Source organism: Artemia sp. Qi Xiang Cuo, chromosome 5 (genome assembly GCF_049724085.1).
Source record: "Artemia sp. Qi Xiang Cuo chromosome 5, ASM4972408v1, whole genome shotgun sequence".
Classification (NCBI taxonomy): domain Eukaryota; kingdom Metazoa; phylum Arthropoda; class Branchiopoda; order Anostraca; family Artemiidae; genus Artemia; species Artemia sp. Qi Xiang Cuo.
The window spans coordinates 30,910,624-30,937,766 of record NC_142798.1 but is presented as its reverse complement, the minus strand read 5'-3'; the positions used below and the strand labels follow the sequence as shown (position 1 = coordinate 30,937,766).

General features: G+C 36.0%; 1 protein-coding gene across 2 annotated transcripts in view; it reads right to left on the bottom strand.

The window, feature by feature from the left end:
• Window positions 1–5,964: 5,964 nt before the first annotated feature.
• LOC148952029 (HEAT repeat-containing protein 5B) overlaps window positions 5,965–27,143 on the bottom strand; it is a 29,300-nt gene continuing 8,121 nt past the window's right edge. For both annotated transcript variants that reach the window (XM_089089486.1, XM_089089487.1), the window contains exon 2: window positions 5,965–12,442. In XM_089089486.1, the coding sequence (XP_088945612.1) occupies window positions 6,818–12,442 (5,625 nt within the window). In that variant the 3' untranslated portion in view covers window positions 5,965–6,817. The remainder of the gene's footprint in view (window positions 12,443–27,143) is intronic.

Genomic DNA, 27,143 nt, shown 5'->3' with positions numbered 1-27,143 from the left:
AATTTTTTTACTCAAGCACGAAGGTTGGTGTGAATTGGCAGAGAGTAGGGCTCATGATGAATAAGGAAGCTGCTTACTCTTGTTTAGGTTGGCCAGTTATTGATAATAGAAAACTAGTTGCTCATTTTATGACTAAAAAGTGCCGGGTATCAGTCACAGTAATATAAGCCCCTGCAGAACCAACTGATGGAGATATTAGTGACTTAGAGGATGAATTTTACTTACAGCTACAGGAACAAACAGAAAGGATCCCAGGTAGAAATATGGTATTTTTATTAGGGGAATTTAATATAACGTCTACAATATCAACACTCATTCTTATCATCTTTCTTTTAGAGGGGTCTAATTAAAGTTTTTCTAAACTCCCTATGTACTTGCCATTTTTCGATAGTCATATCCATAATCTTCAGTAATTTATCTCTAACTTCATAACCACCATATTAAAAAAAAAAAACTCATTTACCACACTATCAGCATCTGTGGCCTTATTGTCTTTTATCCTTTTAGTACTGTTACTAATTCTTCCTAACAAAATAAATCTTCCTTCACATCCAAAGTGTCATAAACTTCTTAATTTTTTCTATATCATTTCCTATAACTCGTATCACAGTTTAGCAAATTCACAAAATGTTTTGACCACCTCTCTTTGACTCTTTCCTTATCACTAATTGTGGCCCAGACAATTCCAGATTGACTGTTCTATCCCTATTCATTAACATACCAGTACAATATTTTACTATTATGCCCACATGTCTGCATCTTCCAGATCTTCAGCAATTTTATCCATGGCCTCTACTTCACACCACCTTAATTCATATTTTAATGCTTTCTCCACTTTCTGTACTTTCCTCTTATTTTCAAATGAACAATCACTCAAATAATTCTTGTACAACGCCCTCCACTTCTCTATTAAACATAAGCATTTTCACTAATATTCCTAGCTACGCTTCTAATTTTCTTCCCTAAGACACCATCAGCAATTTCACAAACTATTTTCTTACAATTATTCCAGTTATCTTTTACATTGTCAAATTTTAGACTCTCCAGTTTAGTCCCTGCAAAGTTTCTCTCAAATTCTCATCCTAGAGTTTACCAACATCATAGCTTCCCGGGTGGTAGTTACCCTTCCTAAACTTCAGCTTTAGATTAGCCCTAGACACTACTAGATGGTGATCCTTACTTTTAACATCCATAGCAGCACTTCTATACACCCTAGTATCTTGTATCGATCCTGCCAGTCTTCGGTTCGCAATAACATAATCAATAACGTTAGCTGTCTTACCATCATGTGAATACCACGTAAACTTATGGGCCATTTTATGACCGAACACTGTATTGGCTATAACTACATTATTACATAACTGCAATGGTTACAGTCTGTAATAAACCCGGACTTGAAAATACCCTAACAAAAACTCCATAATTCCACCTGGGACCCTTTCTATTTACTCCAGTAGCTGAGTAATTCATCTAAGTCACTACTATCTTCATCAGTCGGTTCTACAGGTGCACATGTTACGGCGAATGTCCGCAGATTGGTTAATGTCGACATTCACCGGTGAATGTCTGAAATACCTTTTCTTCTCCTTGGATTTAGTCAGCGTTGCCAGTCAATATTTTCAATTCAATGAAAGGTTTGATGATGACACATTAGGTTGGAGTAGATTAGGTTTGGTTAGACGAGGTTAGGTCGGTTTAGGTTAGCTTAAGTTAGGTTTCTAACCCATTTCTGATATTTAGAACCAAATTTAACCTAATCTAACTTAACCAAACCAAACCCAACCTAACTAACATAATCTAACCTAACTTTAACTTTTACCATCATAGGTTGAATAAGACTGAAAATGCTGACTCGCAAAGCTAATTGAATCGAAGCAAAGAAAAAGGAATTTCGAACATTTACCGGTGAATTTCGACATTAACTAGATTTCGGACATTCATCATAACAAATATACTACTACGACTGACACTCTGCACTTTTTAGTCATAAAATTAGCGACTAGCATTTAATTATTAATACCTTCCTAGCCTAAATCAGGCTTGGCCTATTTATCATCAGCCCTACTCCCTGCCTATGCACCCCATCCTTCCTCTTTGAGTAAATAAATTCTATATCACCTAATTTCACGTTTCTTACCCCCCCCCTCCCGGGATATGAGTTTCGGAAAGTACTAATAATTCCAGTTCGAAGCGTTTGAATTCGTCAGTCAAAATGTCGATACGATAGTTGCTTTTAGCGTTTTAATATTTTAAGTTGAAATTTTCATATTTTCTAAATCATTGAAATTATTAAGGCCTGAGCAATAGCAATGGTCCCAGAACCAGTGCAGGACGGGGACGAATACATCTTCTCAAGTCTAAACAAAGCGCTTAAACCGGACAGCAAGAGGTCCCAGGGACCTCCAGTGTGAATGGAAGCTTTTTGCAATCCCGGGCCCACATTGGTCACAACAAAGTTTTCCACACTTGGCAAAGTTCTTCTATCAACAAGAGTCGAAATTCTGCACAGTCTTAAGCCTGTTACCTCTGACTCATTGTATATTCATGCCTAAAAATGTTATGCTACTGCAAAGAGGCAACCCATAATAGGTAACTTAGCTAGGAAGGGATTTTTTCAGGCCAAAAAAGCCACGAAAACAGACCGAATCCAGAAAAATTATCCATTAATCAGAACCCAGTGCAAATGCTGTGTAGTTTACTAGGCTATAATTTCCTCGATGGAAGCCGAAACTTTTAAACGTTAGACAAAAAATTAAAAAAAAAGTATAAAAACGGAACTTAGATTGACTTCCGAAAGAATGATTTGTGTCTCAAATAACGCTGCGCATCTTGACAGAGCAATACTCTCACTACTGATAAATAATGAAACATCCCTGGGAGCATTCTTAGCTGTTACTTTGCATAAGGATACTGTTCTCGGGTGAATATCAGTGGTGTACTGACAATCGTCCCTATGTAAAAGCATATATGCAGAAAATTTTGTTAATTCCAGTCTTATTTACGTTGCTAGACTAAAATAAACTAGACGAATCGAAGAGGACACAAAAGAAAGCCCCGCCATGGCTAAAATGTAAATATGAGAGATTTGTCAGGCATTTAAAAAGAAAATCACGTGATATGACATTCAAGGGACAGGGATTTGAAAATATTTCAATTTTATCTTCTATTTATATATCAAACTAACTTGTAGTATGAGCGAGTGCCTGATTTTCCAATAAATCTCACCTAAGTTACAAGACTTGGTAAGTATTGAGCAGCAATTATAGTAAAAATCTGATATGTGAACTTTCATGGACTCTGCCAAAAATTCAGTCTGCGGGAGGGTTTTCAGACCCAACTCGGTTTGTAAGAGCTAATAACGATTTTTTGTAGTCCTTGGTTAAATTTACTAGCAAATTTTTATCACATTCGCCGTTCTCTTGCTTGTCTCGAGGGCTCATTTTTGCTCAGTGCTTTACGAGACTACACGATAAGCAAACATTTTCACAATGAAAGCACTGCTTTTTGGCAAATAAAAGAATTTATTAGAATATATTTTTACATGAACGCTGAAAGAAAAAATATCGTTTGGTAAAGCCATCAGAGAGCATAATGAGCGAGGTTTCATGACCTAAAACCTTAAGCATATGACTTCTCTAAATCCAGTGTTGAACATATTCATTTTTATTGAGCCAAACTCTCCACCTTAAATACTTCAGCGTAAAAAGAAGTCCAAAATGAGCATTAGAATTAGTTCCTAGTCGAAAATCTGGCTGAAAATAATTCCATGTTAAATAAGAATTACCGTTCGTAGCTTTAAAACCGTGCATGTGTCCAGCCCTTTAGTCTTGCTCACGAGCTGCAATTCCATAGCCTATTTTGAAAAAAAAGACCAACAAAATCTGTTGGTAGAGTCCAGGATGAAAATTTGATAGAAACTTTCCAGGAACAGTTGAATACTAAACTAGAGGATTTAAAGTTAGACAATGTGGAGGATGTATGGAATAATTTTAGGAAAACAATTTGTGAAGTTGCTGATGGTGTCTTAGGGAAGAAAGTTAGGACCGAAGCTAGGAATATTAGTGAAAAAGCTTTATGTTTAATAGAGAGGAGAAGGGCTCGTACAAGAATTATCTGAGTGATAGATCATATGAAGACAAAAGGAATGTAAAGAAAGTGGAGAAAGCATTAAAATATGGATTAAGGAGGTGTGAAGTGGAGGTCATGGATAAAATTGCCGAGGATTTGGAAGATGCAGCTAGACGGCATTTTAGTGAAATGTTGTACTGGCATGTTGATAAATAGAGAGGGAGTAGTCTATCCGAACTTGTCCCAGTTAAAGATAGGAATGGGGCTACAATTAGTGATAAGGAAAGAGTTAAAGAGAGATGGACAGAACATTTGAGAATGTGCTAAACCGAGATAGAATTGCAGGAAAAGATATAGAGGAAAAAGAAAGTTTGTGATACCTTGGATGTGAAGGAAGATTGGTTTTGTGATGAAGAATTAGCATCAGTACTAAAAGGATCAAAAAAAAAATTAATAAGGCTCCAGGTTCTGATAGTGTGGTAAACGAGTTTCTTAAATATGGTGGCTCTGAGGTTAGAAATAAGTTACTGAAATTATGAATATGATTTTGAAAAAGGGGAAGTACCTAGCGATTTTAGGAAAACCTTAATTAAAGCACTGTATAAGAAAGGTGATAAGAGTGAGTGCGGTAATCACCGAGGCATTAGTCTGGTCTCTCTAGGTAGCAAATTACTGAGTAACATGATACTTTTTGAGGATGTGTCGACATAATTTTCAGTCTTAGGTTAATAATTGAGAATTGCCTGAGTTATTAAACACTTTTGGTCCTCAGTTTTATAGATTATGAGCAAGCGTTCGATTCTGTTGATAGAAGAGCTTTGGCGAAGGTCTTATCCTTGTATGGTATACCAGACAAAAACATATGGATCATTATGTATTATGGATCATTGGATCACCCCTTTATATGGATCTTTTTGATGGACTTTGTCTTAAGGAGCACAGGAAAGGCAATGGGTGACCACGAAATCAAATGGGGAGGAAAAACTCTCCTGGACTTAGATTATGCTGATGATTTAAGCATTCTAGATGAAAGTGAGAGCAAAATGAATTATCTTTTAGAGGTTTTGCGAGTTCAGGGTGTTAGAATAGGTTTAAAAATCAATGTTAAGAAGATTAAGTCACTAAGGTTAGGAATAAGTGAAGATGAAAAGGTGACGTCGGGTAAAAAAAAGATTGATCAGTTGGACAGCTTCATTTACCTTGGTAGTATTATTAGTTAAGACGGTGGGAGCAGTGAAGATATTAAAAGTGTAATAGCCAAGGCTCGGGGTGTTTTTCCACAGTTAAAAAAAGTTTTGAAGAATAGGAAGATAAGTCTGCAAACCAAGATTAGAATATGGGATGCTACAATGATGACAGCGGTCAAATATGGTTCTGAAGCCTGGGGGCTCCGAAAAGCGAAAGAACATTTGCTAGATTTTTTCCAGAGAAAATGTCTACGGATTGTTCTGGGTACTCGGCTGACTGATCGTATTTTAAACAGTAGGCTCTACGAAAAGCGTGCTTGAATCCCGCTTTCTAGGGCTATAATGGGAGAAAGGTTGAGATGGCTAAGGCACGTTCTGCGGATGACAGATTGTCCTTTTCGACCAACAGTCTAGAGCTAAACGGAAAGCAGATCATCCTCGCTTGGGGTGGGAGGATTTCATAAAGAAAGATTTAAAGGAAATGGTAACTTTCTGGGAGGGTATAAAGAGGGAGGGTTTGAACAAACTGGGATGGAGGAGGAGCGTACGTAGCGGTGTTGGCCTCAGGCGGCTTAGTGCTCCGGTGTGTTGTTAGTAGTAGTAGCAGTAGTAACACAAATAAATATATATTTACAAGTCCATAATCTATTTTCACCATTTTTTTTTTAATTTGAAAACATTGGCCCTTAAGAACTATTGAAAATTACTTTGTGAATCTTTATTCATGGCAAAATACAATTCATAACAGTTAGTTAACTCCTAATTGAAAAACTTTTAATTACTTCAAACATTAAAAAAAACCTTAAGCACCAAATGATGACAAAATTCTCTGAATTCCCATGTATTCCAGATAATAATGTCGAATATGAGACACACCAGGAAAAGGTTTTAGAGGTGATCGAGTAGTAGCAGCAGTAATGAAGTCTGGATCGATTGGATGTGCATTCTACCCATACCCAGGTCGTTAAAGCTAATTTTTAAAATGCATCCGTTCAAGGCTCCGCTGATTAAAGGCTTTTCACTACAAATTCCCTGCATTTTAAATGTTGAACCTCATTTTTACGTTGGGCAAAAACCCAAGAGACCTAATTTGTTAATGACGCTATATATAAAAAAGTCTTGTTTCAATCCTCCTCGAGCTTTGCAACAAGCACTGGGCTTACTGCAGTTCTGTTTCATAAAATAAATTATCCATCATCAAACAATGGATACTTACTTTTGACTTGGTTTTATGGGACCTACATCATGACAGGGGGTGGAGCTATCTAAAAAAAATCCATTAAGACAATGTGATTAAGACAAACAAGAAAAGAAAAAAAGACAACTGGAATCGCATTCACAATACAATAATCCAAAACTAAACAGCACATTACTTGACGTTTTCACCTGGAAGAGATCTCATTTTCTTGTGATTTACATGCACATAAATCATTGCAATTCGCAAGGACCATATAGATTGTCAAAATATACCATTTTATTTCACCTTAACTGTACATAACAGAACCACAAACCCTCTATAACAGAATATGTAAGTTCACAGGACAAGAGGGAACAAATTAGATTTAAAGGATCCTCTGACGAATGTCACTACTATGGAGAACCTGTTTCATATTTTGTGGATAAACAGATGCTAATGTCTGTATTTTTGTATTTGCCATAGCTTTTATCAAGTCATTTTCCGCGGACAGGCCATTCACTAAGGCAATCATCAGCATGTTCAAAACTACTGTCCTTCTGTCAGAGTCAGCTACTTCTACTAGTTTTTCTAAACAATTCATAGACTCACTGTAGAGCTTCACATCATCTGTGCTAATTGAACAACCATACGAAATGCATGAAATTGTTTTAAATATCGCATTAGAAGTATTTTTCACTACTATAGGAAGGTTGGAATGAGAACAACTCTGATAAACCGAATGTAATACTTGTAACAACTTTATTTTGTCACTTGCATCAATTTTTAAGATTTCACTTGACATATAGCTGCAGATTCGTGCCAAAACCGGTTTTAAATTATTTGGTACATCGCATTTACATACTATGGCTAATAGCACCATCCTAGTTAAGGGATCAAAGGTGCAATCCTTAGACTGAATCTGAATGCTCGAACTAAGTATCTTCAATATGGTCCTTGTCACTGCAGCTTCATTTTCAGTAGACTTCAGAAAGTCCACTAAAGATCTTATAAGTTTGACACATGCCATGGTGACTGAATGACTCCCTTCAGAACGTTCGTTGTTTTTCATAAACCGAAAAGCTGTTTGATAGGTTACCACAAAAACTGCATGCAGCAGTGTTGGTATTACATCTTTTGTTAATATTTCATTTCCCATACAGGACAAAAGTTCAAATAATTTAATTACTCCACACATTATATTCTCGACTCCAGGAGACCAGTAATGGAAAGGGGGTTCTTTGATAATTTCTCTTTTCATTAGCATGATGGGATCAGACAAGTAACGAACAAGCAAACTATAACAAATCTCTAGAACGCAAAACGATATTCGTGTTCTAACATTACTAACAACAGAAACACTGTTAGTCTTGCTATCAGATTTACACGCAAAGGTTATAAGTTTTTCCAATAGATCGATCACAATACTGTGAACTTCAGTTTCTGTTTTTGTTAGGACAACTTTATGTAAAATATGAAGAGATTCGGGTGACAATAAATTCTCCCACAAGAACAAAGGTTCAGTTTCACAAAAATAGCTTAAATGTTTAAGAGAGGCGATACATGATAAAACAGGCACAGCAGATTCAGATGCTTTACAATTACATAAGTGCTCGAAGGCTAAGGAGGACAAAGATTGAATAGCTTTGAAAGTATTGGTTAAGTGGCTAAGGGGTAGGCTGCTCAGCAATCCTTGGTTTTTATTTAACCACAAAGAAAGGGCTTCAAGAATGACAGTCCATGCACTTCGGCTGAAAATTGAATCATCTGAGTGAAAGCCTATTTCTTGCACATGTAACCTAAGTTCATTAGGCAGCAAGACCCGAGCATGGTCAGACAAGACTCTTGTCCATAAAGCACTTAGAAACTCTTGATCTTTGCACAGAGCTGTAGTAATTGGGTTATCTTTCTCTGCAAAATCTATATACAATTCCGCCCAAGCTTTTAAAACAGCCAGTTTTTGTCTACCATATGCAGACTCGCTGAACGCTTTGTGACTGCAACATTTCATTTGTTCAGAAGTGCATGTACAAACTAGTCGATTATAACCAGACTTAAGCAAACCATAAGCCCTCTGCATTTGGTATTCATCACTGGCTCCACCTCCTCTCATCCATGATGACAGAACGTTACATGCAACAATACTGACATCAGGGTAAGTATCAGTTTCAAAAGATGGTCTTAATGCAGCTGCTATTTGAGCCTGATATTGCTCAAGAATAGAATGGCCCTCGTAAGTTGGATCATCAACACCTGAAAATTTGTCTATTAGAATTTGAAGTGCCAGAAGGCCTTCAAGTCTGAGCGAGTCCATAGGACTCAGGGCTGCAATGAATGCGACTCGGATAACATCTCCCAAGATCGATAGAGATGATTCTGCAGACTCACTAAGGCTCTTTAAAACAGTCTGTACACAACTGACAGCAAAATTTTTTGTTGAAGTACAGTAAGATGCATAAGAAACTGAACTAATCTCCTCTGAAGCTTTACATTTTTCTTCATCATCAGGGGAATCTGGAGATGTAAGATCAGTGGTGTCTTCAGCCTTGGACAAATCTTGCGACGCCGTAATTACTTCCCGACAAAGCTGAAGACATGGACTGAACATCTCGGAAGATGCGAACAACATTAGCATTGTTTCACGGAGTTGTGACGTTAGAGAGGTATTTCGTTCCGTGTCTAGCATCTTAAAAAGAAGGTTTCCCAAATTATCTTCAGGGCAAGGAATGTTCTTTAACCGATAAATAACGTTGTGGTTACTCTCTACCATGGCAGTCAAGCAAATTGAACCTTGTTCGTAAATCTGGGCGGTATCTCGTTGCAGAATCTGCTTTAAAAACACAAGCGATGTTATTTGAAGTTCCATACAGGGATGAAGCAACGCAGTAACTAGAACACAAACTACTTTGAGAAGATTTAATGCACCACGGTTGAAAAGATATAGCTTTTGTTGGCACTCCAAGGCAACATTTTGTAGCAAGGGGTTCCTTTGAGACTGTAGAACATGGCAAATATTTATTACAGTTTGCAGAATTGTGTTGCTACTACCCTGGTCTGCTAGCTCAGGACCTAGAGCCATAATAGCAGCACCAAGAAGCTTCCCTGAAAATACTAATGTCTCTTCACTAACGTTGCTAGACGAAAGAATCAATTTTGAACAGAGACTAATTGAAGTTGGTATGTATGATACAAAACTAGACCCTTGGGCGTCAAACATGACATAAATTCCATACATTGCCCATTTCTGTTGTAGGGGATTATTCGAGTCTTGGGCATATTTTAGCAAGCTGCTTATAACACTTGATAATTGAGCAGAACCTGGGTTGAGATTACTAGATTTGAGAGCAAATGCTGCCACCAAAGCAAATCCAACTGGGAATTCTTGTTTTTCGTTGATGCGTAGAAAAGAAGATTCAACTATATCATTCACTATTTTTGAATCTTTACAAGAAGATACCAAAAACGAAATACATGATAAAGAGGCTATTCGAATGTAGCTATTATTAGAGCATATTGCATTTAACATTATAGAAACAATAGACTTAACAGCTGTGTCATAGGACAACTGATAACCGCCTTCGCTACAAGTCTTTGTTAGTAAAAGAATGGCTGTTATTATATTAGCATATGATTGGTCATCAGCTTTATACCTAGTATCATTTAAGATTTCTTGGAAATACGTTATAGAATCAGATACATGCTTCTGAGAAACAAGCATAGGGGTTTTCCCATACAATTTCAAAGCAGAGTCAACAAGTCTAGCCACTTGATTTACTTCTGATAGTATATAGGGATTCAAGTATAGTTGATGTTCGTCTAAATCGTAAATAGTTGGGACGTCATGTTTTACCCAGTTTTCTGTTAAAGATTTGTATTCATATGCGTTTTCGTTGAAGAGAGGTTCTGAAACACTATTGCACAAAGAACCTAAAATTGAATTAAGTCTCACGGGATAGCCTTTTGAAGTTACAATATCGGCTAGAAGACTCTTTAACAAGGTTACGGGGGAACCTTTAGATAGTTTTTGGTTTAAAAGACGAGCTACATCATACAGTTTAGTTTTCAATATCGATATCTGGTTTTCTATCTTACGCCCGACATAAGAAATATCCGTGGACACAACTACGGTAATTGCTTGCTCCAATATGGAAGCAAACTTTTTTGAAAACTCGGGATATTTTTGTAGATCACAATAAAAGACAAAACTGAACATACTTGACACTGCTCCAACTTGATTAAAAACTGTAAGAGCTGAAGGCTGAAATTCGATCTTTGTTTTCTTTAATTCTTCACTGTCTTTTGTGGGTAAATTAAAAATATTTCGCCATAAATTAATCACTCGTGGGATTTCAGTGTGTACTATGCTCATACCTGCTGATAATAAAGCTCCAATAATAAGCCAACCACTTTTCACAAGGTGTATGCTACCACTATTACTTCTAATCATTTCTTCAGCCAAGTTAAATAGAACCTTCATGCGTGTTTTGCTAATTCCGAAAGGATTTTCCCTTGCACAAGATAATATTGCTGCAAGTGCCTGGCTAAAACCGCAGATACCATCTGTACTCCTGCCCTTTGAGTTCAAATATTCAACAATTTTATCAACAAGCCTTGGCAATTGGACTGGAAAAGACTTAGCAACACTCCTTAGGCACATAGCACTGGCAGTCCTAATTGGAGGAGATGCAGAGTTCAAGCAGTTATAAAACAAATCAGTAACCGAGTCTGTGCTATCATCAATTAAATGTGTCACTAAAGTATCATTATTCATTAACAAATGTGCAACCATCTCCAAGCAACAAACAACAGAAAGCTTCATTGTAATCAAATCAGCATTGATTTGGCTGTCTTTGTCGATGGTAGTCTTTAGTATGGCAACCTTTTTTATGAGCTCTTTTAAAGCAAGAATCTGGAATGAAGTCTGTAGAATTCTTCCAAACACACAATCTAATATTAGTACAATATTATATCGTACTGCACCTGATTCATCATCAGAGGGATCAAAACACGACAACAATGACAACACTTCTTTGAGGAACGCTTCAAGATTATCTTCCAACCACTTAGAACCCATTGCAAGAGCGAAGTTCACATACGCTTTAGAGATAGAATAACGCACATCTCTTTTAGTTGACACAATTCTCATTATTTTATCTGTAGTACCTCTCATAAAGCCATACTGCCCCTTTAAAAAAGTAGTTTTCAAAGGCAACAATGCTTGCTCTGTATTCATTTTGCTCCTCTGCAGGACTTTAGCTTTTCCAGTAAATGTAAAGTCAGCATGAGTGACAGCACTTAAGATACCAAGTAACTGACCCACTGACTCGCTAACTTGATAGGAAGAATCATGACAGTTCTTGAAAGCTACACGATATAGAATTTCCAGTTCACTATCCATTATGCTGGAAGTTAAACACAAAGCTGAGCAGCATTTGAACAAAGAGGCTCTTATCTCAGGATTAGGGTCCTTTGAAATTAATTTAATGATTCTTACAATTTCCTTTGTAAGATTTGAACTGTCAAAAGGAACTGACTCAAGTATAACCTTTAAATTATTAAGAAGTATTAATCTCTGGGTTTGGTCTTGGACTTTTAGAAGCTTACATATCAATAATAATGTCTCTTCATTGGTTCGTCCCAATGAAGTTTTGAGTTCAGAATAAAGACAAGACAGACAATCAAGTGCTGCCAACTGATTATTTGATAATGATGTGCTCTCTTGTCTCAGAAAATCATTACACCTGTTTAAAATATTCAGTAGTGTTACTGAGTTACTATAGCTTAATAATTTTGCTAAACAATTTCCAATACATATTCTAGCCGCTTTGCTAGGAGTTATTAGTAGCTGCGAATATACTTGATCACAGAGCTTCTCAAGAGAAATATTTGCAAGCTTCTTTTCTGACATAGCGTCTTCAAGAGACCGTATCCAAGTAACAACAAGTTGACATCTTTTGTCTTCTGGAATGGTTTTAAAGACTTGTTCATCGAGCAGGCATCCTTGGGTCGACATCTAAAAATGAAATAGGTTAGTGACAAAGACAGCAAGGCGGAAAAAAATATATTCGATCTTAACAAAGCAGTTTCTAGTCACCAATTCAAAAATTAGCTTCACTGAATACAGCTACGAAAAATCAAGCTTAGAACTTCACACTTTTCCCCAAAACTTCTATAACGAATGAGTTGAAGATAATAAATCTGTCTTAGGTTTCTAATTAACGCTGGAAGATTTAACAGTAAAACATCCTTTTCAATAAATGCCTTATTTTAGGTCTCTAAATAATTATAATTAATTTTCCACCTTTAGGAAAATGAACTTTGATTTGCGGTTCTTTTATTTTTCCTCTTGCAATACAATAACAAATATTTGTGGTAATGACGTTTCCTGCATATGAAGGTCCTTGCATTGGCCCTGCAAGACCTGAGATTGGAACCTGAGCCCAATGTTAACAAGCAGAGATCAATCCACTCTACCACATAATATAGTAGATCAATCCACATATTGTATTGTGCCACCACTGGCGCAATACAATAGTAAAGATAATTGTGTTGAGACAATTTTGAAACGCCATTTGTCATGTGCAGAGACAAGAACACTTAAGACAAATATACCAGTTAGATAACTTCAATAAGAAAAATCTGACAACCTGTAGAGTGAATAGAAGAGATAACTACAAGAACAAAATCAATTTGTCACGATAATGTCCAGTAAATTACTTGGGCGGTTAAAATATATTTGCATAAGATAGCCTAGATTAAAGAGGACTCCAAAATTGATTCAACCTATCAAAAGAGACAAGGAAGCATGCCAATCAAATATAAATCTAGTACGAGCAATATACAGGGACCAAGGAGGATTAAATTCATTTAATGTGTTGGGCACGGTTGCTGGTGTTTGACATTTCAGAAACTTTCAATTGAGTTTCTTATACAGGACGGTTGAATAGATAGGACTAAAAAAAAGACAATGGTGTGCGACATTAGGTGGGTACAAGCTATAATAAACTATTGGTTGGACAAGCCATTGAGGATTTTACAATTTCAAGCACAAAAACCCTTGCAGCATTCTAAATGAGTATCATTAAAACTAGGAATATACGCAAGGATATGCCGACTTTGGCCCCCAAGAATATCATACCTCTTCGTAACTTAAAAAAAAACTTCTTATTGGTCAAATTTAATCCTCATATTTTGCAGTTTCGACTAGTGTTCTCTCCTTATTTATGGGGGAAAATTATTCCTCCGAATAAAATCTTACGTTTATGCCTGGATGAAACCCATTCGATCCAGCCTCATCATATTCCCTTGCAGCCTCATCATATACAGTAGAGGGTGTAAAAGACTCACACAATCACCATTAAAAGTTCAAGTGTCTTTCTTCAGGGCTGCATCCGACCGATGGACAGGTTGTCACCCCTTTGACCCCTCATTTACCCGTAGGCACCCTGCAGCCCCATGCAAAATTAGATAAAAATTTCAAGATAGCTATTTCAACAGTATGACGAATTTGCCGCCAGGGGTTCAGTGACAAATGCAAACCCAGGGGCAAGGACACTGTATTATGTAAATTGCCCACGTAAAGCAGAGACTTCGTAGATACATTTTATTAGAATGATGTACAAGTTACACATTATTGAAATCCAAGTCATACAAGGATTTTCAATCTGAAAGCTTAAAAGGCCTAAAACGAGACTCTAAAGCCATGGGCCTTTGCCCTTCAATCTCCCAGGCACTAATTTGTAAATGTAAATATGTGGTGTCTATTTTGACTTATAATTATTTCAGGATTGTTTGAAGAAAGATCCTGAATAATAACTGTTTGTCATAAGAATCATCGAGATTGTAGTATTATTGTCCAAAATCAAAAGAATCTGGTACATGTTTGACAAATTGTGCTTGACATTCGCCAAAACCTCTATTTAAAGGTTTTGAGCTTGCTAAATACCAATATGAGGTTAATTATGCAATATAAATATGCAAATAAAAAAAAATCAAGCATATATATATATATACATATATATATATATATATATATATATATATATATATATATATATATATATATATATATATATATATATATATATATATATATATATATATATATATATATATATATATATATATATATATATATATATATATATATATATTTACCGAAGAATGTTCGAAATTGGACAATGTCAACATTCACTGGTGAATGCCCAAACTACTTTTTTTTATTGGATTTAGTCAGCGTTGCCAGTCAACTTTTTCAGTTTTATGCAAGGTTTGATGGTGACATGGTAGGTTAGGTTTTTAACCCATTTCTGAGATTTGTAACACAACCTAACCAAATTTTAACTTTATCATCAATGCTTGCATAAGACTGAAAAAGCTGATTCGCGAGCTAATTGAATCAAAGCAGAGAAAAAGGAATTTCGAACATTCACAGTAAGAAATATATATATATTATTAATACTATTTATTTCTAACCCACACTATACAAAGGTATAATATGTAGAGTAACATGAAGAAAAACACATAAAAATACAACGCAAATCAGCATAGAAACAAAAGAAAAGCAGTTACAGAGTAACACATAAAATTCGAAAGAAACTAAAACAAAAGAGAAATAACATAAAAGAAGGGGGAAAGAAGAAGAGAAAACACTCACAACTTGCAGAATCTAATAAGCAGTAGCATACAGAAATATGGACACAAACTGTCATTATTGTTATCATTATTTGATTTTTTTACTCACTCTTTACAATACTAAAAAATGTGGAGTAACCAAAGAGAGAAAACAAACAAACAAATTAAGGAGAAATAACTTGCTACTGAAAGAAACTGGTAAAGTGATGGTGCAGAGAAAAATGGTTACAGGTGGTATTTGAAAGCTTTCTGTGTAGAGCTTCCAGTTTTAAAGTAACACCAGGAATAAGAAATTTGTTAATAGTTACCTGGTTTTTTGTCCAAGGTGGAAGAAACAACAAAAATCTACAAAATCTAAAATAATTAATCCGGATTCTTTTTAACTATTTTTTCTTAAGAAGGGGAAAAATTCCACAAGCAAAAAGAATTGAATGGCCACAAAAAGTTGAGTAGAGCTTGGCCAACGCGAGTTTATTATATTTACCTCTATTGGCAACAATCTTTGCATATGCTAATTGAATTTGCTTATTAATATTGGAGACTGTGCGCTGGCGCAAACTAGGAAGACTATTAGCAATAGGAATACAGAGCCATCGAAGAGAACCTACGAGAGGGATAATAAAGCCACTACAACGAAAGGGAGTCCCAGAATTTTTGTTAAAAGAAAGAAATTTACATTTATCTACATTAAGAGAAAGGCCTATATTTGAAAAAGAAGTAGCAACACGAGAAACCATGTTAGATAGACCAGTTTTAGTACGGCTTATAAGAAGCAGGTCATTAGCATAGGCAAGATACGAAACATCAGAAAAACAAGAGAGATAGGTAGCTGATATATTTGCCAGAACTCCTGAAATACATAATTTAAATAGGGTTGGATATAAAACTCCACCTTGCCTCGAACCTCTTTTCACTTTAATAATAGAAGCTGGCACCGATTTCAGCCAAAGAAAAGAATTAGAGTACCAGTAACAAAGAAGCATTATAACCGATAGATTGACACCGTAACCACGAAGAGCAGAAAAAAGCTCACTATAACATAGACCATCGAAAGCTTTTGATGGATCTAAAGCACAAAGATATATGCTCTTTCCCTTAGAAGAGTTCTCAAGGAGCAAAGATGATAATACACAATGTGCATGCTGACAACCTACTCCGGGCTTAAATCCAAACTGGTTATCTCTCTCAAGCATATTATTAGACACAAAAGGTAGTAATGTATGCTTGAGAACTTTACTAAGAGTGAAAGAGACACTTATAGGTCGGTAAGAAGGGCAAATTAAAGGAGAATTTCCCCTCTTTAAAATTGAAGAAACAGTACCACACAAAAAACTCTCTGGTACACTAGAAGTACAAATACACATCTGGAAAAGTAGGTGTATATAGTCAATAAGGGGGAATAAATATATAAATATATATATATATATATATATATAAATGTGAATCTCCAAAATCTGGTTAATATCAACTCTGAATGTCCAAAATTTCATTTCCTCTGCTTGGATTAAATTAGCTTTTCAAATCAGATTGTTTGGTCTTATGCAAGCTTTGATGGTAAAAGTTAGGCCATAAATCTCAGAAATGGGTTAAAAACAAACTTCCATCTACAACTTTAAAAAAAAAAATTCATATCTCTTTTGATTCATTATCATTCAGGAATCGTTTAAGGAGTGATCCTTACTGATTAAATACTAATAGCTCAAAAATGTTTAGGGTCACCCTATAACTGTCTTAAGTAAAACACACACAAAATAAAGTCTTTTTCGAAAGATATTTTATTTCCAGCGAACTTGGCTAATGAGAATTTATGAGCTCACTGGTTAATGTTTCACAAATGATGGACTTGTCACACCTAGTTGAAATGTGAGTCATTCAAGGATTTTCAGTCTGTATGATTGGAGGGCTATAATTGAAGACTGCCTAATACAGTTACAGGAACAAATAGACAGGATCCCAGATAGAAATAGCCTATAGTATTTGTATTAGGGAATTTTGATACCCTGGTTTGGTAGAAAAGGAGAAAAGCAACTGTTAAATACTTCAGCTATTCTGTAGATATAACAATCTAGTTGTAACGAATACTGTCATAAAATGGCTCATTGGTCATAAAATGGCTCACAAGTTAACATGATACTTGTATGATAAGACGGCCAGCCTTATTGATAATGTTATTGTAAATAGAAGACTGGCAGTGACAATACAAGATACTAGGGTCTATATGAGTGCTATTATTTATTTTGAAAGCAAATATCACCATCTAGTGGTGTGTAGAGTTAATCTAAGACTGAAATTTAGAAAGAGAAATTACCTTCCAGGAACTTATGACCTTAGTAGACTCCAGGATATAATTAGAGAGAAAATTCCCAGGAACAGTTGATAATGAAACTGAAGAGTCTAAAATTTGAAAAGATGAATCAGGACTGGCGGAATGCTAATACCGCCCCTATCCATAAAGATGGCAGCCGATTACTCAACAAATTAACATCCTATTAGCATTACATCCATTGTTGGGAAAACTCTGGAAGGAATAGTAAATACTGTCATTGCCAGACATCTCACATCCAACAATCTTATTACGCAGAGTCAGCATGGATTTAGATCAGAACAGTCCGTTGACACAAATCTGATAGATACAAAAAATTTTTGTTACCGAGCTCCTAGATAGAGGAATCGCAGTAGATATCATTCTCCTAGATTTTGACAAAGTATGTCATTGTCAACTACAGGCAAAATTAATAGCAATTGGAGTAAGCCAGGAGGCTGTTGAGTGGATGATGGAATTCTTGAAAGGTAGAAGGCAGAGCGTAAAGGTGCATGGAGAAAACGGCCAGGTATTTTACTCAGTATGTACTGAAGTGGAAGGTGGAGTCTCACAGGGAACAATCCTTGGTCCAACATTATTTAACAACTATATCAACAATGCCCCACAATCTGTCAAAAATAAAATGAACATGTATGCCAATGACTCAAAAATCATCAGCCCTGCAAAAATATCCAAAGGGCAATCCTTATTACAAGCTGACCTAGACAAATTCTCCAATTGTGCACAACCCTGGAGGTTAGAATTTAACATTGTCCTGCAAGAAATGCAGGACAATTCATTTTGTCAGAAAGAATGTGATGAGGCAGTATGTCTGGAATAGATGGTGTTGGGCAAATGATTCGTTCCTCCTATGCTGAAAGAGACCTGGGTATACTTGTAAATGATGAATTGAAGTTTAACCAACATGCTCAGTCAGTTGTCTTCAAAGCTCTCCAGACCATGGGAATTGTAAAAAGAATGTTCCGTAGTAGTCAAAACTATACAAAGGACTTGTCCAACCAAAACTTGAATTTGGTATGTGTATGGTGACCCCATTAAATAAAGGTGACAAACAAAATCTAGAGTGTCCAAAGGCGAGCAACTAAATCAATAGAGGGTTGTAAAAGCCTGGACTACCCATCCCACCTGGAGAAATTACAGATTCCTACCCTCTCCTATCAAGGGAAGCATGGGGATGTCATCATGACCTATAAAATGCTGCACACTCCACCCTTGCAACAAAATATGTTTGAACTTGAGCAGTCAGCAAGAACTAGAGGACACACCATGAAGCTGTACTGCAAACAAGCCAACACCAGAGTACATAACAACTTCTTCCCAAATAGATTCGTAGGGCTCTGGAACTCCCTTAGCGAAGGAGAAGTTTCAGTCTCTAGTGCGGAGGCATTCAAGCAAGCTGCAGACAAAGATTGGTAATCCAAGCCATGGCTTCAAGAATGGGATGCAGCCAATACGTTGGCTCAACATCTGCACTAACCAGCACCTACAGGATAATTCCTTATTCATTGGACAATACGATTCAGGGTAATTTAAGGTAATGAACAGAATGATTTTATGAAAATAGTTTTCCAAGTAGCAGATGGTGTCTTAGGGGAAAAGTTAGAAATGCAGTCAGGAATATTGGCAAAAACACTTTAAGCTTTGTATAAAAGAGGTGTTTGCAAAAGAAGTAAGAACAAAGCAAAGGCAGTAGAGAAGGTAGTAAAGTATGAATGCATGTTAAGGAATTTAGAGGATGTAGTCATTTTAGATTTGTCTTAGTTAAAGATAGAAGCATCAAAAAAACTAGTGATAAAAAAAAGTGTCAAAGAGAGAAAAAAAAGTATTGTGATAAACTTATAGGAAACGACAGGGAAAAGAATGAGAAGGTTTGTGACAATTTGGAAGTGAAGTAAGATATATTTTTCAAAGAAGGATAGAGATAGTAGGCTACTAAAACAAATTAAAAGATAACAAGGTCTCAGATGCAGATAGTGTGATCAATGAATTTTTGAAGTATGGCAGTTGTAAAGTTGGAGGCAAATTACTGAGGATTATAAATATGAGTTTTGAAAAAAGAGAAGTACCAAGCAATTTTAGAAAAACTTTAATTAGCACTCTTTATAAGAAAGGTGATATCAGTGAGCATGGTAATTATATTACTTAGTATGAAGATGCTTTTTAGACTAAGAGATACTGTAGATAATTTCAAAGAGAGAAACAGCCAGTTTTTTTGGAAGGAGGGAGGATGTGGTGACAAAATTTCCATTCTTAGATGAAAAATTGAGAAGGGCCCAAATCATTAGATTTCTCTAGTCCTGTGTTTTATAGATTATGAACAGGCGTCTGATTCAGTCCACGTGTCAGCTCTACAAAAGATTTGATCCTTGTATGGCATACTAGATAAATACCTTAAGTGATTAGTGCTATGTACAAGAATAATGTTGCCTCACTTAATGTAGGAGTAGAGTTTAGTGGCTGGATTGGTATTGAGTTAGTAGTTAGGTAGGTTTGTGTTCTATCCCCATTTATATGAATCATTTTGATCAACTTTGTCTGAAGGAACCCGGCAAAGGCTATGAAATAGCAAGGAGTCAAATGGAAATGCAACACTCACCTAGTCTTGGATTATACAGATGATTCTATTGTCCTAGATTCCAATGTTGGCAAAATCAATCAATATTTGGAGGTTTAAGAGTTCAATGTGCAAGAATAGGTTTGACAATTAATGTTAAGAAGACTGAGTCACTTAGACTAAGAATAATTGAAAGTGGAGATGGATTTTGGGTAACATGAAGATGGTCAACTGAATAGCTTCACAAACCTGGGTAGTATTAGGCTATTAGTAAAGATGGTGGATCCAGTGAAGATGTAAAATGTAGAATTGTTCACAATTGAAATTTTTTTGGAAGAACAGGAATATAAATCTGCAAACAAAGGTCAGACTATTGGATGCTACAGTAACAACAGTGGAAAAGTAAGATTTCTTAAACGTGGGTGTTTTGGAAGACTGAGGAGGATTCGTTAAAGGGATTGTATACAAATACTTATTGGGTAGCCGTTTGAGTGACTTTATATCAAACATCCAGCTGTGTGAAAAATTTAGTTCTATTTGAATTTCTAGGGCTATAGTAAGAAAATAGGTGAAATAGCTAGGAACTGTTTTGCAGATGAAGGATGACTGACCACCAAAGATTGTTCTTTTAGCCATCAATCTGGGGCCAAACAAAAAGCAGGTCATTCCCAAATGGGATGGGAGGAGGTTGTAAGGAAGGATTAAATGAAATTAAAACTTTTTGGGAGTGGGTAAATAGTGAAGCTTTGAATAGACTAGGGGGAGAAGGAGCATGCACAGGTGTTGGCCTGAGGTTATACTGAGCTATTAGTAATGTCAGTAGTATAATCAGAGGTCCTAAATTGGGGCCCTTTGTTCAGTGTCCCCTCTGCCCCCTACTCCTACTCCCTTCCATATATAGACACATTGCACCCTTTTTTAACACATGACCATTCACAAATTACTTAAGGAATGGTCCTAAATGGTTAAATGTTTCTGAACTTGTTGATAACAAATCTGATGCTAAGATTATACAATAAAAGTTCAAATACAAAATACATTGACATACATCATGGATATGTTACAACTTGTTGAAATCGCACAATTTTCGGGAACCTACTATCCTTCATCCAAAAAGAAAAATGACATAAAAAACTTTATCCTTTTTTCATTGTAGCCCTAGAAAGTGGGAAAAAACCATTTTTTCGCACAGCTTCTTTCTGGATATACAGTCAGTTAAACAACTACTTGAATTATCCTTAGGCAATTCCTCTGGAAAACATCTAGCATATCTGTTTCAACCTTTCAAAGCACCCAAATTTCATAGCCAAACTTAACCACTGTCATTACAGTGGCTCCTAATATCATAATATGAGGTTGAAGACTTGTCTTCTGAACTTTTTCAACTACAAAAGATGCCCAACGTCTTGGCCATTTTGAATTTGATGTCTTCAGTACATCCAACATTTCTATTGTCTCTATTAATAATTAATTTTAAAAACTTTTCCAAAAATAAGTTTTTCAAAGAAAAGCAAAGAGCTCGATAAAACCAAAAATGAGCCGAGATAACGTCAAATAATTTTCCAAGGGTAAAACTACCACAAATCATCATCAATAAATAAATAAAACTCGAAACAAACAGAAACTATGTCAAATAACTGAGTCAAGCTCAAAATGAGCAAAAATTAACATGAGTAGGGCTGACACCCCCCAACACTTTCTGAAGACCAAAACATAATATGTACTTTATAGAAAACAAAATACATATTAAATGTTTTCAATTTTTAACCTTAATAAATCAAAAATTATCAAGAGTTTAAGGAATAAATATCAGTAAACATATATTAAACTGCCAATCCACATTCATGTTTTTATATCAGTAAAGTGTAAATTATGTTCTGGTCTTCAGCAGGCATAAGGGGTGTCAACAGGTGGTGCAATTTCATCAAAATCCTCGGAGGGGGGCTAAGTTGGAGTCAATTTTCCCAAAACAAGTGAAAATGACAGCAAATACTGAAAAATAAGTCACATATTAGGCCTACCATAAAGGTAAAGATTTAAAAAAAAAAAAAAAAATGACCTGTTTCTCTAAATACTTGAATTATGCAGACTTATTTTAATTTTGACAATATTTTTTTACAGAGACTAAATTTCAGCTGGAGGGCAAACTGAGGTCGGGGGGGGGGGTAAAATAGGGTATGGAGGGAGCAGCCCCCCCTGCCTCATAGCAAATTACACCCCTGGTGTCAACCCTATTCATGTTATTCTGCTCAGTTTGAGTTTTACTCAGTTATTTATTGTAATTTCTGTTTGTTTTGGGTTAGCTTTATTTATTAATGGTGATTTGTGGCAGTTTTACTTTTGGAAGACTATTTGACTTTAATTCTGCTCATTTTTGGTTTAATGGAGCTCCTTAATTTTCTTTGAAAAGCTTATTTTGTGAAAAGCTTCCTAAATTATTTCTGTTTATTGTTTTTTGACAGATTCTTTTTCATGGAAATAGAAAATAGTATTTTAAACCTTTTCAGTTTTTTTTTTTCATAGGCAGTGCAATAGTGCTGCCTATGAAAACAGCAGGGGCCTAATTTTCTATGGGGCAGGGGGCTACTGCCCCCTCCCCCAAGACCCCAGGATACCCCCCAACAGAAATTATTTTCTTCAAAAATCTTATCAAGATTAAGATAAGCCTGTATAATTGAAGCATCCACAGAAACAGGTCAGTTTTCTTTAGTATACCTTTGCCTTTATGGTACTATATTGCTCATTTTTCAGTTTTCACTGTCATTTTAACTTGATTTGGGAAAACTGGCTCCACCTTTGCCCCCCCAATTAATGAAGAAAATCGTGAAGAGAATGAAGAAAATGAAGAAAATTATTTTCTTCAAAAATCTTATCAAGATTAAGATAAGCCTGTATAATTCAAGCATCCACAGAAACAGATTAGTTTTCTTTAGTAAACCTTTGCCTTTATGGTACTATATTGCTCATTTTTCAGTTTTCACTGTTATTTTAACTTGATTTGGGAAAACTGGCTCCACCTTTGCCCCCCCCTAATGTGCAAATATATACCCAGAATTATATCCTGAATGTAAATATAACTACCAACAATACTTTAGTGCCCAGCTCCAAAAGCACCCAAGAACCAAAAACATTTACTTTAGCACCCCAAAACCATAGCACCCAGAGCTCCCAACTTGTAAGATAACCAAATATCTAAATTAAATTGATTGGGATACAGTAAGTTTTTTTTTCTTTTATAAGTTTTTTCTAATTCATAATATATATGTCTTAATGCATTTAAAAGTCTTGAGTTGAATTTACTTCCCAAATAAAGTTTTTTCTGACAAATTAAAAAGGCTTGTATTTCAAAAAAGCAGGTGTTGGCCCTGCTTTGACTTATTATGCCCTATACATTTTTTTATCAAGTGAAAAACAATAGCCCTTGGATTTATCATAAAATTCAATACATGTCCCGTTGTTACAGCTCTTTGTGACTTTCTTATTTACCAAAACCAGTTTTTTATTACCCTTGTCATAAAATTCCAAAGAAAAAATTCCATAGAATTCCTGGTTATCTTTAAGACCAAAGAATTGGAACAAGGTTCCTATTCATCTCAAAACGTAGAGTGCTATAATCAGAAAGATGAAATATTTCAAATGAGCTGTCACTCGCCACAATTTGGAGCAGAAAGTGAATTAGCTCTGAACAGAGCTAATTTTCAGGGGTCATATATTTTTTTTAGGGACTAGACCATATCTGCTTGACCAGTTGCTCATTTGAAAGCCTTTTTTTCTCTGATTCATAATATATCTTACCATGTTTAAAAGTCTTCGGAAGAAAAGCGTTTTGGAAGAAAACGGCTGAAAATAAATAATACAAAAATTATCCTTTTTACTACCATTTTGAGGAGGATTACAATTATTATCCTTTTTTTTTTGGTAAAGTTGCTTAGCTGATCTATTTATTGTATTGATTTACCTGTTATCAATATTTTTGCCATTTTCCTTGACTGAATGTCAAAACCAGATCCACCTGGCCCCCACTTGGATGGGAGCCAGTCTTGGGGAGATGCAATACTCTCCCCAAATCATTTCCCCAATCCTGCATTGGAAATTGAAACTGAAACATCTGATGATAGCCAAATCAACACCATGATCACAGTTCAGGAAAGACCAGAAACCAGCACAGTAGAAACTGAGTTCATCACTCTGCAGAGAAAATCAAAAAGTAAGAAGCCATCTAATGGTCCTCTACAGGCTACAAACCATAGAGGCCATTACCAAACAACCCAACCATTCCTAATTCATAGCCCAACCCAACAAACTACAGAGAAATACATCCAAGCTGGAAACAGTTATAAGACTGATTCCAAAATCTCAGGAGACACTATTCTTACCTAAGAACATACAGCAGATAAGATTAATGCTCTTCAAGGCCCTAAGATGCAATTTCAGGTTCAGGTTCAGGTTCAGGTTCATTTATTATTCAATCTTACATAATGACATTAAATATATACAGATATCTGGCAGTGAGACAAGCTCGTTTTGCACTGATAAAAAAAGAAAAACAATAAAGAAATATACGGATTTTAATTCAAAATAGTAGACTTCACAAACAAATATAAATAAATCAATAAATGTAAGGTTAATTACTCACCACATCACGGCAGACACCCACCCGACTATACATAAACAACTCTCAACCAGCAATGGGACAAGAAGAAGGATATCAAGATCCGAGAGAGATCAAAAAATAAGAAGAGAATATTATTATAAGGAGAATATATTAATAATAAAATAATATTTGACTAATAAATGTCCAAAAGGAATGATTTTATTTTATTTTTTAAAATTCCAATCGACACATCAAAATCAAAAATAGATTCATATTGGTTCCACGCGCCGACCACACTATTTCGTAGAGAAAACCGGGACCTCTCTGAAATTATCAACGGCTGGCATAGTTTGCATATGCTGCGAGCTAGATGAGAAGATGGCGGAGCAACTGGGAACAAATCAAAAGAAAAGAAATAACTGGGCAGTGACAGGAGATTATGATTAACCTTGAATAAAATCGAGTTAAAAGTAACTGCAAGTTCAACAGGAAGAATATTCAATAAACAATATAAACTTTTTGTAGAAGACTTACTGGGGAAAGACGCTGGGGAAGGAAGATAACTTTTTAAAATACGAAGCGCCTTATTTTGTTGCCTCTGAAGCGGAATTAAATGGGATCAGAAAGTATTCAAGTAAATAAGTGGGCAGTAATTTAGATAAGAATGAACAAGAGCGAAATAAATAGAACGCATAGCTTCGAGCGGCAAAATGAATTTCATACGTTGCATAATACCCACGTTCCTTCCAAGCTTCAATCTTATACCATTTATATGCGGCTTCCAACTCAAATTTGAGTAAACCAGCACACCAAGGTAACGAATAATTTCAACAAATGATATATCCATACCTGAAACAGATGACTTAATCAACTTCAGACATGGAAGTGCCCGTGACGTACGCGAAAATACCATAAACTTTGTTTTTGAAGTGTTCAGAGCTAGCCTATTTGCCATAAACCCTGCTACTAGTCTATCGAATACTAGACTTAAATTATGTTTGACACAATCTTCATCGATTCCAGAGACACTACAAGCTGTGTCATCTGCGAAGAGAACGGTCAGCCCTAGGTCCTCAACTGAATTACTAATATCATTAACATAAATTAGAAACAACAGAGGGCCGAGAATTGAACCTTGGGGCACTCCAACTTTATTTGACTGGTTCGAAGACGTTGATATAACATCGCCCCCATCAATACACTGGACTCTATCGCTTAAATATGACAATATTATCGATTTAGCCGGACCACGTATACCACAATTAGACAATTTTTCATTTAAAATCATGTGACAAATAGTGTCAAACGCTTTCCGTATATCCACGAATATAGAAGCTGGAATTTCACCCTTATCCAAGGCATCATGAATAAACTGGGTTACTGCCAAAATAGCATGCTCAGTAGAATGTCCTTTTCGAAACCCGAATTGTGACTTACTGAAAAAACTATTCTTGTCAAGAAAATTTACAATCCTCATGTACAAACAACGTTCAATAATTTTTCCGAAAGCAGATAGAATAGATATGGGCCTATAGTTGGACGGATCATTTATATCTCCCCCTTTGTGTAGTGCAATGACACGGGCGGACTTCATACATGAAGGGAAGATACCATTCTTGAAACAAAGATTAATTATGTGCACAAGAAAATTTACTATACTAGGCATAATCGATTTAAGCAAGTTCGTAGAAGATCCGTCGATTCCTTCTGAGTGTCCATTTTTGAGTTGATGAAGTATAAGCATCAATTCAGCAGACGAGACTGGAGTGAGGAATATGGATCGGTCAGTAGAAGAGGGTAGAAAACTTTTGAGATCAGCAGAATTTGGCGTTGATTTTTGGGATGCCTCTTCCGACGTCTTTTCACCTATTTTAGCGAAGTGCGTGTTGAGCATGTTGGCGACGTTAAGTTTTCCTTTAACAGCTGTATCACCACCTGGGGGCATCATTTCGTCCAGAAAAGAATTTAACTTTTTTTTACCGATACAATCGTTTATTAATGTCCATACCTTCTTAGGAGATCCATGCGCGCGATTGCATGCCTTCAAATAGTAGAGCTGTTTAGCAGACCTGAGAGCCTTGGTTAAGCAATTTCTGTAAGCTTTAAAAAAGGCTTGATTTGTTTCATCGGGATTCGATAGATATATTTTATACAGCCTGTTCTTTGATTGGATCGACCTTAGTAGTCCTCGTGTAACCCAAGGCTTTTTAGATCTGTTGTAACGTCTTAGACGGGTCGGAGACATCGGACAAGCCACATTAAGTGCTGTGGTAAATTCGTTGACAAAATACTGTGAAGCTTGATTTACATCCTCGCAGTCTAAGCACGGAGAGGGGTCAATTTTAAGCAGCAGTTCATTCAACCGCTGAACAGATGTAGCGTCAAGCCTTCTAGTTGTTTTGATCGGAGTCGCCGTTTGTCGCCCAGTTTTTATCTCCATCAAAAGCATAAAGTGGTCTGACGTGTCATCGATAATAGCATGACACGAATCAAATTCCATATTCAGAAAAATATTGTCGATTACCGTTGCTGTCGAGCTTACAACTCGAGTTGGAATACGACAAGCTGGGAGAAGCCCCAGCGAAAGACAAAGTGTCAGAAAATCAACA